This window comes from Pempheris klunzingeri, chromosome 7, assembly GCF_042242105.1.
Source record: "Pempheris klunzingeri isolate RE-2024b chromosome 7, fPemKlu1.hap1, whole genome shotgun sequence".
Lineage (NCBI taxonomy): Eukaryota > Metazoa > Chordata > Actinopteri > Acropomatiformes > Pempheridae > Pempheris > Pempheris klunzingeri.
The window spans coordinates 16646203-16664330 of record NC_092018.1 but is presented as its reverse complement, the minus strand read 5'-3'; the positions used below and the strand labels follow the sequence as shown (position 1 = coordinate 16664330).

The window sequence follows — 18128 nt, the reverse complement described above, 5'->3', positions numbered from 1 at the left end:
TGTTTCCATAATGTCATAAGGAAAAAAAAACATCTAAAAAAGATGCTTCCAGCAAGCCTAGGTCCTGCATCCAAAGAATCCATCAACATCACTGAATGTCTCCAGTGGCAAATTCAATCAAACAGCCTGTTCTTAACAGTCGTGACAAAGCAAAGATACAGACGAAAACAGAGATGTTTTTTTTTTTTTTTTTCAAGAAAATGAAGGAGAGAAAGAATTGATTCCAGCAAAGGCAATTCATCTCAGAAAAATTTAAACATAAAGGCAAAGCTTTGGAATTTTTCTTTTTTCTCCCCTTCCCTTTTTCTTTGTCTTCTGTCAAAAACAACTTGGGCTAACATCGCAAGCTGTCACATCAAGGCCATCCCCTGCATCTTACAAAGGGGAAAATTCTGCAGTTGGATGGAGCGGCAAAGCTCTCAGACACCCAACCATCGTTTACACACATGAGGTGTAAAGACTGAGAGAAAAAAAGGCTTTTTCTATTTGAACCAGAGTTTGTGCCCTGAGGACAAACCCATTATAGCACAGTGAAGGAAGTTTTCCATGCAATAACTGAACAAATAGATACAGATGAAATGCAAGGGGTAGTAGGAGATCTAAATCCCAACCTCTTAAGCTTTTTAAAACCAATGTAAGGATCTTAAGTGTTGAGGTTTTGTTTTTTCTCCCTAACGATGACGGTGTCACATGGCTGTCATCCATCAGAGAGCGTATAGTACATAAGAATGTCTTATAAACCCACTCCAAAACATAGCAAGAATGTAGCTACAATATAGCTACAACATGATCGCAACTCAGTGCTATAACACAGTCTTTCATCATGTTTGAGTGGACACAGACACACACACACACACACACACACACACACACACACACACACACACACACACACACACACACACACACACACACACACACACACACACACACACACACACACACACACACAGACACGCACACACACGCTTTCAACATCAGCAAATGCTTTCAACCATTAACATCATAGAAGCCAGATAAGTGTGCCCCCTCTTTTGCAACAACCACTGGGGAGGTGAGAGGCCTTGTAGTCAACATGCTGAAAGACTACTCAGTGATCAAAGACTCAGAAAAACATGGCCCATGATGGTTTCTCTGAGAAGATAGGAGAGAGGGGGAGCCAGAACAGGTAAAAGGAGAAATAGTTGAAAGAAACAGAGCAAAAATCCTCAAAGGTGGAGGAAACAGAGTAGAAGGCAAGGGGAGCAGAGAGTGCAAGCACACACTTACCACTTGCCACACATAGACAGCCTACCTGGTCACCACATTTACATTATATCTGATCTTGTTTTGCTTAGATTAATAATATGGTTGTGCATAATAAACTTGGTCTGAGCTGGAACAGATTTTAAACTAATAATAAACCAGGGAAGGATTGAGAATGTGCTTTATGGTTCCTGAAAATGAAGTTTGGACCTGTGCGTCGGTACTGTGCATCCATCTACATCATAGGTTTCATGTGTTGTCAGTGCATTTGTTTAATCAGACATAAAAGTGTGGCTAAGCTTTGCAGAAAACAGCAATGACACAGTAAAATATTAACAATGGGTGAAAATGATATTATGCAAGGGAGGAAGTCAGTTTGATGTGCCAGAGCATTTATCGCAGCATGATGTAAGAATTCAATGGTGTAATCACCCCAGTCATAAGCATAATGCCCTATTAGCTAATGCTAGTTCAGCCAACTGTAAAACAGGCATCATTCATCTTGAGCATGGCAAGACAGCGAATAATACATTCCTCTTTTTAAGTTCTTACCAAAACTGAGATCAAAATACATTGCTATTTACAGGCTGTCAAATGACTGTTAAAGCCATTCTAAAAATAAGTAAGAAGTTTACACTTTTTTGCTGACTCAACAAATACTCTATGCCCAACTTAGTCAGTGCTAACTGACTGACACACAATGTGAATCAGAGTCAATAAAATCAAAATAACACTTGTAATATTCAGTATTTTTTGGGTCTAGGAAGCAAAGGCATGTGAATGCAGGAAAACAGTTAAAAGAGGATACTGAGGAGAGGAGAGGAGAGGAGAGGAGAGGAGAGGAGAGGATGAAAACAGGGGATTGATTCCAGCTGAGGTGTCTGCTCTGACCGTCTATAGATTTGTCAAGACAAGTGTCAAGACAAGTGCACCGCTGTGCTTACCTGTAATGGCACAGGGGCAGAGGGGTGGGACAGGCTATTTCAATTCAACAAAAGTGTGTCTGAGTAGGTCTAAGTGTTAGTGTGTGTGTGTGTATGTGTGATTGCATGTGTGTATTCGTCTGTAAGACAAAAGAAAGAGAGAATGAGTGATGAAGAAAGGCAAAGAAAAAGTGGAAACAAGTGTAGAGAGAGCTCCTGGACAAAAGGTGGAGGCGCAAAGTAGAAAGATGACCGCATTAGAATAAGAATCCAGGGCCTCGGGCACTATTGGCACTTAAAGAGCCCCTAAAGTCAAGTGTCAACTATTATGTGTCATCAGTGGTGACACAGGGTCACTGAGCGGGACGGATGAGGTCAGCGACGGTGCTCACCCTCTCTCTCAACATGCACCATTAAACAGTCCCATAGTGTGCAAAAAGGCCTAGCTGTCATTTGGGTGGAAAATAGGCTTTGCACTGACAAGAACATCTATCCTTTTCACACAGGATTTTCTTGCATAGGATGAAACACATGATATTCAGATTATATGACATATCCAATTAGGTGAACAGAGTCAATATTTGCATAGACACATTCAGCTAATCATATAATATTTTACATAATAGTTGACGTGCATTAAAGGTGGTAACACTCACAGATGTACCTCATTTCCTCCGATTAACCATCAAACAGGTACAAACAAAAACACACGAGCAACATGCTGAATGTATAAAAGGCTTCAGTTGTTTGCTGCTAAACCAGCTCTGTAATTACCTGAAGGATGTTTTAATTGTCGCATGTTCTACTCTTAATATTAGTCAACGCTTTAGCAGCTCTCCAAGTGAGATTGATTGGATAAATCAAGTCGGAATTATGGCAAAACAGGAGGCCTGCCAATCAGCGATGTGTGAGTGAGTTTGTGTGTTTTCAGCATGTGTGTGGCTGGGGACGTGCCAGCGCATGAGCACATGCACATGATTGTTGGGATGTGTGCGATTTGATGTGTGTGTGCGTGTGTGTGAAAGTATATAGGGCTGACAGCTGGGCTTGTTCAAAAGGCTTACCGAGCATTCTGCCTGTTTGGGAAGCAACAAGCGCACAGTCTATCTGAACAGGGATCTAAAACCTGTGTCAACAGCATAGTACAACTGGTGTAAACAGCCACTGAGTCAACATGCTATCATTCACATACCAGTGGGAAAGCAGCTCTGATATATTTTAGTGTGATATGCTGCAGGATTTAAGATAGAAAGATGACAAAAAGACAATTGTACTAGTCACAGGTCAAAAACGCAGAGTTAATAAAGACAAACACTCCAATTCAGCAGCAGAGTTGGGGGAAAAAAATGTGTGTATGTGCATAAGCTTCTTTTTTCATGAGTTTTCACGTGTGTGTCTGCCCGTCCATAGTGCTAGTATGTGAGTGTCCAGGTACTGTGTTTGTGTAGGCGTGTGTATGGGGTGCCAACGTGTGTACACGAGTATGGCGCCACATGGTGTGTGTGTGTGTGTGTGTGTGTGTGTGTGTGTGTGTGTGTGTGCGTGTGCAGTGTGTGCAGACATGTGTGTCAGTCCATCAGCATGTCGGCGTCACAGCCCTTCACTAAGTCCCAGATTAACAGTGACAGGCAGAGATCCCTCTAATTATCTCTTCCTGGACCACATGCAAATGGCAGAGCTGCGCAGAGAGCAGCGATTGGCTGGGGCAGCCTGGGCGCCGCCGACGGGCTAATGAGCCTGGCGACAGGATACAACCTCGTGATGTACCACCAAAACAAACCCTCACCGTCACACAGTTTAGCACAGAAGCACACACACAAAGACATTGCGTTTTAGGCATTTAACTGATGCCCTTTTTGCAAATGACTCACACTGAATGTGTATGGAGAAGCTCAAAGTCTTAGAATAAAGTTAAAAATACATTAACATTATTTGGCTGCTGGCAGAAATAAATTAAGCTCTTATACTTTTTTTGCAAGGGGATAATCTCCCTAACCCCTTTGCTACAATGGTGCAGCAGCACACCCACATATGCAAATACACATTAACATATATAATTGTCTATGTATGTGTTAAATTACTATTACTCATTCACTCATTAGCAATATCAACACCACAACTATTACTGTATGACTGATATGAGGACATGCAGCACAGCTTTTCTTGACTGCATTATAGACTCAGTAAACAAAAATGTCAATGGTTTTAAATCCTTCAACACAATCATCAAACTATCAAACATATTCTGCAAGCTAAAAGCCTATCTCAGTGTCACCTCCAGAGAGTCTGAATAAAGATGGCACATTGGATAGAACAGTAAGAAAAAAGAAAAAGAAGGATACAATGATGGTTTAGAACAGACGGTCACAGTCTGGCTCTTAACAATGGACTGCCGCAGTCAGCTAAAAAGTCAACTCAGTAAATCAGCAGGACACATGGCAACAGCGTCAAACAGTCCACCATGTCTTTAACCGAGTCCCAGTACATCTAAACTGGTTGACAAAACTGGTTCCAGGAGCAAAACATGGAATTATTTTGCTGACAGAGCTGACAAAAACAAATACCCCATGGACATGCTAGAATTTCTAAGCAAAAGTTTCTACAAAGCTCCCAGTCAGGTACGGTAACAAAATACCTGAAAGTAAAAAGTCTGATAGCTTAGCAAAGCATCTCATTGACACTGTGCTGCGACATTATCATGGTTTCTGTTTGCCATGGTAGTGGGCTCATAATGGCAGCCCACAATTCAGTCTAATCACTCAATATAATGCGGCAAGGCTCAGTTTTAAGTGGGCTGTACAAGAGATGATTGACATAGATCTCAATTCACTTCACTCTAACATCAAATGAAGCTGTCCTTCATGTGATTAGACAAACGTGGCACTTGCTGAGCTGTCACTAGTTTTCTGAGTCTGCTTCTGAATTTTGCACTGAAAAAACAGGGCTATTGTTGGAAGAAAAAGAGTCAAACAGGCCATGAAGTTATTGAGTCATGGCTCATTTCATATTTATACAAGACCCGGTTTGAAGGGCGGATCACAACGTCTGTCTAGCAAAGAGAGCAGTACAGCTTTGTGAGGCTTCACCTGCACTGGTGTCATCCTCAATTCCGGCACTGTAACAACAAAACTTCATCCCCTCCACCACAATTACACACACTAAAGACAAAAGCACAGCTTCCTACTGCTGTGTGAAGCACTGTCTTTATATTTGTACCATCAAATACCCCCGTGCATTCAGGGAGCCTTGGGACTTGCCATTTTTAATCGGGAACGGGTGGCTTTGTTTTGTCCCTGTTCCATCCAGCATTTCACTCTATCCTTGGAGGGCTTTGCAATAGATTAAGTGGCATTTTCATTTAGCTCTGGTGTTACAGAGTCTCTCCAACTATTTATCCATGCAAGGTTGGAAGTTGGAACAATCACAGAGGTTGCTATTTATGTTATGAAATTATCCAAATAACAATATTTGGGGGAAAAAAAAGGTCGGAAAAAAATGCAGAAAGTTCACAATACACAAGGGATAACCAGATAATCCTGTTGAGAAGATTGCCTTGTGGCATAGACACCACGCACTTACAATACTGTCAGTGAATAGTGATATTATTGTAACTGTTGTTAACAATTGCAACCAATTCAAACCCTTTGGGAGAGGAGATTGTGGCGATGAAACGGTTAGAATATGATTTGTGATATAATAATCAGAAAGAGAGGGAAAAACTAATTTCCTCATGACTGCATTTCCAAGGAGACATGCACATTTTACTACCAAATGTCCCCCTGAATACCCTGTACAGTGGGAATCACAGATGAAAATGTTCTTCCTGTGTCAGCATGTACACTTAGAGTTGGGCATGGTGAACAGCATGTGCTGACCTGCCTATCAAAGCCATTATTCAAATGTAACACAAACATATTCTGAGGCTTAACCAAAGCAAAGTCCCTGCCCCTATATAGACTTCCAATACGTTCATTGAATTAGGATGTACTGAGGTTACAAGAGCATTGGGATAACCAAGGTTGGAGAAAAATATCTTGTTCAACCGTACTGTACCACAAAGTACAGCCTGCTGTAACCAAAGAGGGCAGTGTGCAGTAATGACTGATGTCTTGTGTCTGTAGAATGGCTTGACCATGACCACTCTCTGAGAAGATAGATTTGTCTCGACCCTCCAGATCATTTTTAGAGGGACAAGACAAATATTTCAGATGTATCACACTGAGGCATCACGCTGGAGGTGAGAGGAGGTAAAGGGAGACTGAGAGATAAATACAACAGAGGGGAAAGAGAGAGAGAGAGGGGGGAGAGGAAAAGTGTGGCCTGCCTGCCTGCCTGGCTGACAGTTGACTCTGTTGGATGTGACTTTCACAGTCTGCTGGTGGTTTGTGTGGAAGCCATCACATCTGTGACTGGCCGTTTGATTAATGAGCCTCTCAGCTTGTCTGTGCAGTTTGAGGAGGGGCCACGGCCTTATCCCAGGCATCACTGATTTATTCGCCTTTGGAGCAAACCTCCAAATATCACACACACTGAAATATAAGAGTGAACATTCACACACATGCAGGCAGACACATGTACGCCCTCCATGATATGCATACAGTATACAGGTTGGTGCAGTGCAGATGCGTACGCACACAGACAGGCGTGGAGGCTGACTCATGCGCACAAGCTCGTCCCTCTCCTCCGCCACCTGCTTACGGCTAATGAAAACCTCAATGTGTCAGTGCTGTCCAGGGGTAGCAAAAACAAAACACACCATGTATAACCAAGCAGACAAAAGATGTATTCTGTCTCCACCAACACAAACTCCCATCCCTGGCTGTCAGTCAGCGGAGGGGACACACACAAGGGGATCGACGAGAGAAGAAAGAAGCCCTTCCTCAATGACACATCACACTCTCCTGATTTTCAAAAGTGACAAGTCTTTTGAATTTCTGGCCTTGCAAGACGGAGAGCCTGATGATGGCTTGAGAGTGTTTCTTCTTGTTTCTTTGGCAGCGGCAGCCATGAAATGTCACTCTGGCTAACCTTGAAGCTCTTTTCTCCTGTGTTGTTTAATGCTTCCAAGACTAGGGCAACCAACTGCTCAAAATGGTACGGTAACATCGCCCTTTAAGCCAGATAAATGATTCCAGAAATACTTCCAGGTACATAAACGTGCATTAGCGCGTACATACCCTCACACAGGCATGCACTCACATGCACATACACAAAGACTCACCAACCACAAGCACACACTCCCTCATTCCCTGAGGCGTAAAGTAAGACCATTAATCCAGACACACTGAGATCCAGCTTCTCCCCAGGTTGATCAGCGTCCGTGGAGGAAGACGAACATTCTGACATATTTGTTTTTATTTTATTCCCTGAGAAAAAGGCCTGCCATATGGCAGAGCCCAGGAACAGATGGCGATTGCCCACTTCCTGAAAGCACAAGCGTCTATCGCCGCAATTTAAGGAGGCGCTCAAGCAAGAGAATGCCACAGACTGGCATTTTTCCACAAACTGCTATTGTTATAGACCTGAGGGGTAACAGCAACAATGAGACAATGCAGAGAAAATGCTTTAGTATTCAGTAGTTACAGTGTAGCTTACCATATTAGGCTACCAAATCTATGGGTCAGTGCTGCTAGTACTCTCTTACTGTAAATATGTGTAATAAAACTGTGAGGCGGAGAGCTTACTCAGAATACGAGCTGTTAAAGCAGCAGTATGTCTAACTTTAAATTTACTGTCGGCTAATGAATGTAGCTGCTGTGTCTGTTGTCCCATGATGTTTTTAGGAAACGGCACCTGGGGCTGTGGACCAGTGTTGCAGATGTAAGCATAAATGTCCTTGGATGATATTAGGTCCTTATGATGGAGTGGAGGAGCTGCCCTGTGACACACGTAGCTTCATCTCTCATACTTGGCTACCCCTTATCAACCAGGTCAGAGGACCCTCTCTGACATACAGACACACAGAAAGAGGCTCAAAAAGTCACCTTGGCAGATGACAGTTAAAATGTGACTTTAGTCTGTGGCAATACTCCATACTTTTTTCAAAGATTGGTGTTATTTTTCTTGGGTTGGAAAAGAAAAATGACATAAAAGACTACAGTTCATGAGGGCCTTGTAACAAAATCAGAGTTAAAATAAGAAAGAGCAGGGCCATCATTGCTGCCATTAAATCCAACCTACACATGGGTTGTGTTGCTTTTCTGTTTCGTACAAAAGTATGCTGTGACACAGTGTTCACTAAAGATAATAAGATTTCAAAGAGGGACCAAGGACAAAGCAGATGACTTATCCATTCATAGATCACAAGTAGAAGAGAAACTATTCAGTATCACTTAGTACTTTGACTCCATGCGTCTACAACTACTCTACTTGTAACTTGAAGCCAAAGAGTGAAGCAATGTGGACACACGACAATTACCACAAACCCTCGGTGCACAATTTGTTCAAGGTGAAAAGTCAAGTACATACTTAACCTGGCTAGGTAATGTCTAAAAAAGAATGTTGCTGCTAAAGACTTGTAATAAAGGAACTGAGTAAATACACATTTTGATATTTTGATATAAATGCACTACAGTCCTATTGATGTCTGCCCATGAACCTTGACTAATGAACACTGTGTGATGGGGTATTTCTCCATTATACCTCATATATTCAGCTATACATTAGTATGTATCATTGTGCATAGGCCAACTGAAATGATTTAAGTTTAGAAAGTTTAAAATGAAGATGATTGAGAAAGTATTAAGATAGGGTCATGAAAACAAACAAACGAGTAAAAGGCAAGGAGACAGGAAGCTCAAAGAAAAATCTGTCAATTACTTTAAAAGTCTGGGGACTTTGTAAGCAATAAAAGACTTTGACACATTTGACACAATTTACACATTCTGCTAATGTGGGCAAAAGTAGAGTGGGAGCTTCAGTCTGGCTTTTAGCCATCAGCAAACAGCTACCAAGTTATCCTTTCAGTCTGTCAGTCCATCATCTAACCATCAGTCCATTTTCGAGAACTGTCATTTATCAAAAAAAGGCCAATGAATCAACAGGCTAGTCCGCTATACCGTTCAGCCTGTCATTAATCTACCTAAACCATTCCACTAATCACTGCTTCCTGCATCCATTGCACCAACTTGTCAGTGCCTAACCAAGCCAGTCCACCAGTTCATTGGCAGTTTAGCCAGAAAGCAGGCGTACTAAAAAGTAAGCCCATCCACAAGTCGTCCATCTATCCTTTCAAGCCTCCAGCCTGCCAGGAAGCCAGGTCAGCCAGTCAGCCAGTCAACCCTGGGGGTCCTAGGGTAGTATTAATCAGTCTGGGTTCTGCTGAAAAGCTCAATCTGCAGATGATGGATGAGCCATCGTGGTGAGGGAACTGAAGTGACAGGTGACAAAGAAGGACACACACACCTGTATAAATCCACCCTCCCTCCTGTCTGGCCCCAATGCTACACCGTCAAGGTAGCAGGGTGAAAGCGTCTGTGTGTGTGTGTGTTTATGTGTGTGCAGGCGCAAGTGTCTCAGCATGTGTCCTGCTCTGCTAATGAAGTCATCTGAACAGTGATTTAACAGCCCTGGTGTAAAAGCCTACCGCCCTTAACTCATAGCCTCGCTCCATTAGAATGTGATATAAACCCTGGGCACAATAACTGTCCTGCCACTGTAACAATATATAGGAGGCCAATGGGCCACACTGCTAACTCACACAGTCCAGGGAGTGAAAAAAACAAGATATGTTGGCTGTGAGCAGGAAAGGAAGTCATTCAAGGAGACTAAAACTTATGAGATATAAAATACAGAATATCACAAGGTCACAATGATAGGTGTTTTTGCACAGTGTCAGACAGCGTCATTACTATTAATATTGTCAAGTGCGCAAGATTATATCCTTTGGTTTGTCCAGCAACTGGAGGTGGTAAAAGAGTAATTGTTGCGAAGCCTCAGTGAAAACAGCCGAGGGCACTTCAGTATGTGGTTATGCAGAGAGCATTATCCTTATCTGCACTAACAAATGGATCAGTGAATCCGACATCAGTACGCTTATCCCGTGAATGGTCTTCTATAGCTTGAGAGATATTTTTGAGTCGGAGATGGATCTGAGGAAAACTTTGACAGCTTACATGTTGCCAGGCGTGAAACTAACTTCCTGCTCTGTGCGAGCGTCTCAGGCAGAACCAAAGCCATTCTCCAAATCCTCCATGAAATCTGCTCCTCTGGCCCAACAAAGAGAGGCTAATGAGGCAAATGGCAGAATCTCAGACACTTTGATACTGTGAGATTAGGGTGAATTATATAACCTTTACCCCCTCCCACTCCGATCCTTCTTTATACTTTTTTGGTGCCTTGTCCGTATTGACAGCTCTCTCCCTCTATGTCACCCACAATCTCAAACTGCAAGTCCAATCTCTCTCTCTCTCTCCCCCTCTCTCTGTCTCTGTCTCTCTCTTTCTCTCTGTCTCTCTCTCTCCCCCTCTCTCTGTCTCTCTCTCTCTCTGTCTCTCTCTGTCTCTCTCTCTCTCTCTCTCCTCCTATCTGACTTCATATCCACTTCATTCAGTTTCTATTCATGAGCGCCCCAGCACTAATTTGGCTCAGTCAAGCAATGACAGTATCTGTTTTAACATGCAACAAAGCAGCATATAAGGGGAGGAAGAATAGAGTGTGTGTATGTGTGCGTGGGAAGAGGGGGAAGAGGCATCAGGGCGACAAAGCTCGTCACCGCACAGCACAGAGCTGCGTACTTCACCCTTATTAGACCTGTGTCCTTGGCAGATGCAGAGCTTGCCCTTTGTTAGAAAGGTGTGTGTGTGTTACAATGGCGGTGATTTAGAATGGATTGGGCGTAGGCGTGGAGACAAGGTGCAGTAGCCCCATGGCTCCCTGATAGCTGGCAGCGTGACAGCTGTGAATGGAGAAGAGGGAACAGCCTGAAGTATTGCCATCTAATATGTGTCATATACCTGCATAAATATTTATGCCCGTTGCAGAGCAGAATAGGAGAGGAGGGAGGGCTGGAGGAGGATGGGACAGGAGTGGTGGACTTGGGAGAAAAACTCTTCAATCAGGTGACACCAAGATCTGAGCCAGCCACTCTTTTTCCATCTCTAACTACCTCTCTGGTAGTTTCAAGGCCTCATGGTACCCAGAGAGCAAGCACACATCAATTACCTAAATCTGCAAACATTTTGTCCATGCAGACAGTCACTCACACATGTGCATTAACAAAGACAGAATTCTATAATTCAACATACACAGCATATTATAGCACTCGAGTATCCTTTTCCAAAGAGTTCATTTTACAGCTCATCTTCCATTGTGGAAGCCACTGGAGCCCTTGGCCTTTGAACAGAATGGAAGTTTGAACCTCTGTTGAAGAGCAGCTAAGCTTTATGGTCCCCACTGACTGAAGCTTATGCCAAAGTTACGTCAAAAGGGAATTTAGAGGTGGAGGGAAAACTTGGCTCAGGAGTCCAGAATGAATGCCTCATTTTGTACAGGTGAAGACACTACTGATGCTGCACATGCCTCTGTGGGCCAGGGCTTTTACTCAAACACTCACATTTGTGTTTGCACGTGCACACGCACATACACTGCTGTCAATGAACATGTGTATATGTAACACAAATGAAATGACTGTTTTACCTGTTGGCCAGCAGAGTTTTGAAGGTGACCTTACTCATGCCCTGATAGGCTGGCAGCAGCCTTGGCCAGTCCCATGCCCAGTCGACCACAGCACTCTGTTGATGTATGAGGATAGCGTATTGTTAGTTATTAATCAGGGTTAATACCATCAGTGCATTACCGCTCCAGCTGGGACCCACTAACAAAGGAGGAGGGGGGTCCCCAGCACAGCCTACCGACATCAGGCGATCAATCATGTCCGCACAAGAAGGTTTTTATTCCAATAAGACAGCAATTAATTTATAAATCCATTTGGGGGGATGTAGCCATCATTTATAGAAAGATAAATCAATTTTGGGAGGGAGTCGTTACTCTTCTGACTGCACTGCTTTTTTTCTTACCATCCTCAATGGCACCCAGCCAACCCCCCCCCCCCCCCCCCCCCCCTCTCTCTCTTTTTCTTGAACACACACGCACGCACACACACACAAACACACTTAGCACTTGCACCATATTGGGACAGCAAATAAAAATCAGATTGCTTTGATTGCCAAAATGTCACTCTTAACTCCAGGCTGAGTTTTATTGACAAAAGGAGGAGAACTCCACTCGTTCCCTCCATCCATCCATCCCCCCTCTGCTCCTTCCTCATAGGTGATTGATGAATGTAACTTTTCTTCCCTCCTCCCTCCATTTTATTTGACAAACAACACAGGCACCTGAAGCAGAGAAGGCATTTTAATCATTCTCTTAATAGGGTGTTTCTATGCAAAGCTATGCAGCCTCCTGTGATAAGCTGAAAACAGGTTTTAGGATTAAAACGTGAAAAAAAAAAACAATAGAGGGAACACAGCTACATTACAAGGGATCACAAATGTATGAATACATCTAATCCGTTTCAAAAGTAAAAGCCTTTCTAGAGGAAATACTAGCCTTTGTTGATTGTTTTGTGTGATATCAGCGGTATTTCCCTTGATAGTAGGGACCCATTGAACTAAAACAACCTGTAGCTAGACTTATGCCCTTTATGGGGAACGAAATCTAACAATTAACTGAACATCATGGTGGCACTCCTGGGGATAAGTTTGGGGTAAAAGGGTATACGGTTCAAAGCCCCAAAGAAGTGCACTTTAAGACTGCACTCTCCTTTAACATTACTCATTTTTTATGAAAAAGAAACCTTCTCTCATCTTTTCACCTTTTCAGTGTTCTTTTCTTCCTGCCAGCCTAACTCCTGCTTGGAAAAGGCACCGACCTACAGAGAATAGGAAAGCCAAGCCCCAGAAAGACCTGACAACTTCAGAGATTGCCATAGTATCCAGTTCACTAGAGACTCAAACAGCTCCTAACCTTCAACATTAAGCTTCTGGCCTTGGGAGAAAGTTAAAACGACACCACTGTGCACATCACAAGTGCACCTACAAAGTACAAAGTTTAAACACATGGAAAAAGCTCCAATAATCAGCAGAATATCACATATATGTCACAGTATACTACCAAAATGAGCTGTGATGGCAACCTGAAAATGCTTGACAAACCTGATCCAGCTTCTTCTTGCCAATGTGGTCAAACTGGTGAAGAGGGTTGAAGCCAGTGGTGTCCACATGATTCTCAGAGGCACGATCAAAGTTCACCAAGTGAGGAGAATTATTGGGCGAGTTTGTGCTTCCACTTAGATTAAACATCAATAGTTCCTGTATCCAATATGGATGGCAAGAGAGAGGGCAGAAGCACAAGAGAGACACAAAGGAGTAAGGTTGAGAAAGGCGTCTTATGACTGACAGACTGACAGAAAATATTCTTCAACAAACTAAGACCAACAGAGAAAGATGGAAAAGTTGCTCACAAGCAAACTTCCTCATACTGAAAGAGCAACGGAGCATACGCTGAGCACAGCATACAGACATTTGTAATATTTTTTTTACTATTGCAATATTAATTTTTCACTTTTGATAATGATAATGAACTTCTGAAAGTTTGTTTAGCAATGACCATTTAGACTGAGCCAATAGAAGTGCAAACTAATCAACTTCAGACAGGATCTAAACCATTTTTTCCAGATAAGCATAATAAAGGGAAGAGAGGTCCCCATCCATGTATTCCCTAATAACTGATCAGCCTGACAGTAACTGATAGTAACTGATCAGCCTCACAAAAGTAGAATTAATCAGAGCTGTTAAGGTTCAGTGTAATGAAAACACAGAGAAACATAGATAATATGTGTAGAGGAAGACAAAAAGAGTCCTCAGGACACGAATACACTTTTGACTTTTGTTTCTGTAACTTTTGCTGTGTTTGCTCAGTACGGGTGTCTTGCAAGATGTACAGTACAAAGAAATGAGGATGTGTATGTCTCTGTAAGTGAGAGCGTGTGTGTTCATGGGCATCCCGGTGTGAATTCACTATATTCCCATCCGTCAGCTTGACATGCCCTCCGAACCTCCCATCCCTCCACCTCACCACCAGCCCAGTCTGTCCCTGACCTGTGTGTTCTTGCCTCGACCTTGGGTGGGTAGAGACACTCGAGCTGCCAGGAGGGTAACTCAGAGCCTACTTGGGAATCCCGTTCACATTCTATTAAATTGCTGCACAGAGGTATAGCTGTTAATCGATCTCGTCAACAGCAGCATAATGTATGTTATTTATGTTTGTGTTATTTATGTTTGTGTTATTCTGTAAGTCTACAAGAGGACCATGTCAGTGAAAGTTACATGAGCATCCACTAAATGTGAGGTTATGTAACCAGTTAACTTGAGTTGCTGTACATACCATGTCTTATGTACTATATACATAAGTACTTTTTGCTCATAGTCCACTTGCTTTAAAGGACTTATGGTTTTACCAAGTACTTAAGATAAAATATCACCAAACCTTCTCTGTATGTACTATATGTATTTACTCCAATTAATTTAAGAACTTTTTTTAGAGAACTGCTGCTTTTCATTTTGTTAAACTTTTTCTTTCTGAAGTCAGTTTAGCTAAAATAACTTCCTCCTAAGTTAGAAAAAAAACGAATCACTGCTTTTTCTCATTTTGATCTCAACCCCAAAGAGTTATATGCTGAATGTGGTAGCTCCACGTGGCTCCCTCTCGTCTACACATGGTGAGCGCATAACACAGGAAATCACAGTGGGTTTGCACCCTTGAGGTCACCTGAACAACAGAAGATCAGAATGAGCAGACTGCACACAAGCAGAAGCCCTCTTCACTCTGTCTCCCCCTCTTGAACAGCCTGCGGCCTCAGGCCAGCAGCCACCTAATTGCTGGGGAGAGGGAGTGCTTCCCTACCTCATTGCCTTGGATGATGTGATAGATCTGCCTCAGGTAGTCGCTGCCACCTGCTTTGTGGCAGACCTCCAGCAGCATCAGGCCTATTTTCTGCTCAGTCAGTTCAGCCGCAGCTACTCCGCTCTCCCGTCCTCGCTCAAATACACTGAGAGAGAAACAGAGATGGGGAAAAGCGACGATGGGGGAGAAGACACAAAGAGAGAAAAAACCGAGAGGGGCATAGAGAAAAGAGAGGGAACAGCAAGAGGGAGGGTGTCAGCCTGTATCTCTAGACCACCTCTGGCTAAGGAAGTATTTTCTACTTTAGAGAAGAATTTGGGATACACTTTGGAATTTAGAATTAATGATTTTTAAGTTTTTAAAGAAATAATTCACTCCAGAGGGCAAATGAACTTAAAGTGCAATTCTTCGCAAGGTAAGACAAGTCTGAAAATCCACACAATCTGGTCAAGGCTAATGCTGGTGTTAAAAACAAAGAAATACAGACAAATCATTGTGGGTAAGATAACAAAATAATTTTCACTGTTTTCATTACCATTCATGAGATACATAGGGATTTTGACTGAAGGATGCTGGTGCACTAAAAATGATTGGTGCGTTTGTTCCTAAGCGTGTATGTGTGTGTGTGTAATTGTGTGTCAAGGTCCTCACGCATGTACAGTCCCCAACCCTGGCAGACGCCCGCATCATTTTCCTGCCCTTCCAGTATGGATGGATATCACACTACCGTCCATCAAACCTTCTCCTTCACATACACTTCCTGTCATTGTTCTTTCTCTTTCTCTCTCTCTCCCTCTCTCCCTCTCTTCCCCTTTGTAATTATAAGGTGGCAGAAACGGTGTCACCTGTCAGCCAGCCATTGGCTGCTTGACATTGAGAGTGGCAAAGGAAGAGGAGTCCCCTCTCGTCCATGTACATCCCCTCATTCTTTTGCCTAGCAGGCCGACGATGGTGTTGTCGGCGATGGTGGCTGTGCACCCGTGTCAGCACCTGCGCTGTATCCTTTCCTGTCCATCACTGTGCAGGTGAAGCAGATGATTGGATTCAGTCAGCGGGGTGATTAATGAGGGCCCCTCCGGATTTGGGACAGCCTATCAATCATGTCATTAGGGCCAATGTGCCCTGAAAGAGGCAGACCTCCGCCAAGGAATAACTGCATTCATCTTCATCTGTGTATGCATCCCGTCAGCCCAGCCAGGGTCACCATGATGGAGAACAATAATCTTCTCCTCTACAAATTACTTTGCAAAGACAAGGAGGGTGGCGTGGAAGGGACTGGGGGGGTGTTACAGTTGGAAAAGGAAGGAGGGAAAGTGGGGAACAGAGGTGGGAGGGCTCGCAAGGGGCAAATGTTCTTTCCTGCGTGTGTGTGTGTGTATGTGGGGAGAGAGAGAGAGAGAGAGAGAGAGAGAGAGAGAGATGCCAGTGAGTGGAGTGCCAGTTGTTTTTGGAGTTATTACAACCATCTCCATCTTTCTCGCTCTTCCTCTTTCTCTCTCTCTCTGTCTCTCTTGCTCTCTCTCTCTCTCTCTGACACTGTATTCTGATTGTTTACAAGCCAGGCGTCACTTCCCTGTGAAGGTTAGTTTAATGAATAGTAATGATCCCACTGAATGCCTCCGACAGGTGATACATAATCACTCTTCTTTCACTTTTCCACTCAACCTCCTCCCCTCCTCTCCAACTCCCCTTTTTTTTCTCCCCTCTTCCTGTCACTGAAACAAACAGAATTTCCTAGAACTGGACATAATCTACTCTGCTTTTATTTATTTCATTTTTTTCTAATTGTACATGTTGTGTTGTGTCACTGAATCACCTTTTTATGAGGATGGATGCATCCAGAGTTTGTTATGATGAAGTGAGCGACCAGGGGTGCAGTTTCTGGGAACAAGCTACAAAACGCTGAGCCAAAGGTCACAGATCAGCTCAAAGTGAAAGTTGTTTACCCATCACTCCAGTCTGCATGTCCATCATTTACCCCAGCAAACACACTTGAGATTCATTGATCTTAATCAAAAAGCTTTTCAATGACAAATGATCACAATGATACGATACATCAGAATTTGAATGGTCAATTAAAAAAAGCATGTCTAAGCTGCTTTTGCACTGTTTTATTCAGCATTTATATTCAATGTCAAGCAGCTGAATACACCATCAGTCAGCTTTATTAGTTTGAACCTCCTCCTTCATCAGACTATAAACCCGCAACGTTCATCTTAGTATTGATAAATCACTAAAATTATGTATTGGGAAATTCATTTTATAAAAAGCTTTTTTTTTTTTACAATCAAAATGATCTGAATGAAATGATACTCAATTTTTTGTTAAAGGTGCATATGAATAACTAATACAAACTTAGACGAAGACTAATGAACGATAATGCATAAATAACACTTTCCTGAGTGCATGAAAACATTAATATAAACTACACTGACGCCATTCTCACCTTCACCTTTTCTTAAATCCCGGCAGTTGAACTCTCACCTTTCTGAGCAGAGCTTGCGGGCTTTCTGCAGCTGCATGTTTGTCCACTTGGGTCTTCTTTCCTCCAGAGCTTGTAGCACTTTGTGCACTGTGGGTTTGGGAACACCCTGTCAGACAAACAGCAGACCATAATTAAGGTAAAATAATGATATCGGGGATTTAAATACGAATGAGAATTTGTGTATCACCGAAAGAAATGATCTAATCTTGGAAATATTCCTGATTTGACCAATCACCAATATTTGGTGATATTTCTAGAGTGTTTAAAGAAATGCAAGTCAGAATCAAAGATTACTCCCAGATTTCTGGCCTCATGAGTGCACTGCAAACCCTGGGAGACTAAAGTCTGACTTAAACAAAGCCCTGTGTCAGGACATTATGACTGCAAAACAGGCTGTGAGTGAGGTAACTGACTGGTATGTCTGATGGATTTACAGACAAATGGATTTGTGTATCATAAGCATAAAAATGGAAAGAGATATTGGAGTAATTTGACTCCATGGTAACATGTAGATATGTAACAATAGAGGGCCAAGAATCGACCCTAGAGGTACACTACAGGTGATAACTGCA

At 42.8% G+C, this 18128-nt stretch overlaps 1 protein-coding gene across 1 annotated transcript in view; it reads right to left on the bottom strand.

Moving 5' to 3' along the window:
- kiaa0825 (KIAA0825 ortholog) overlaps nucleotides 1-18128 on the bottom strand; it is a 111921-nt gene that overhangs the window by 49967 nt on the left and 43826 nt on the right. The window contains exons 19-22 of the mRNA XM_070834124.1: nucleotides 17556-17662; nucleotides 15072-15216; nucleotides 13322-13477; nucleotides 11805-11899 (exon numbers count right to left, since the gene is read on the bottom strand). Coding sequence (XP_070690225.1) covers nucleotides 11805-11899; nucleotides 13322-13477; nucleotides 15072-15216; nucleotides 17556-17662 — 503 coding nt within the window. The remainder of the gene's footprint in view (nucleotides 1-11804; nucleotides 11900-13321; nucleotides 13478-15071; nucleotides 15217-17555; nucleotides 17663-18128) is intronic.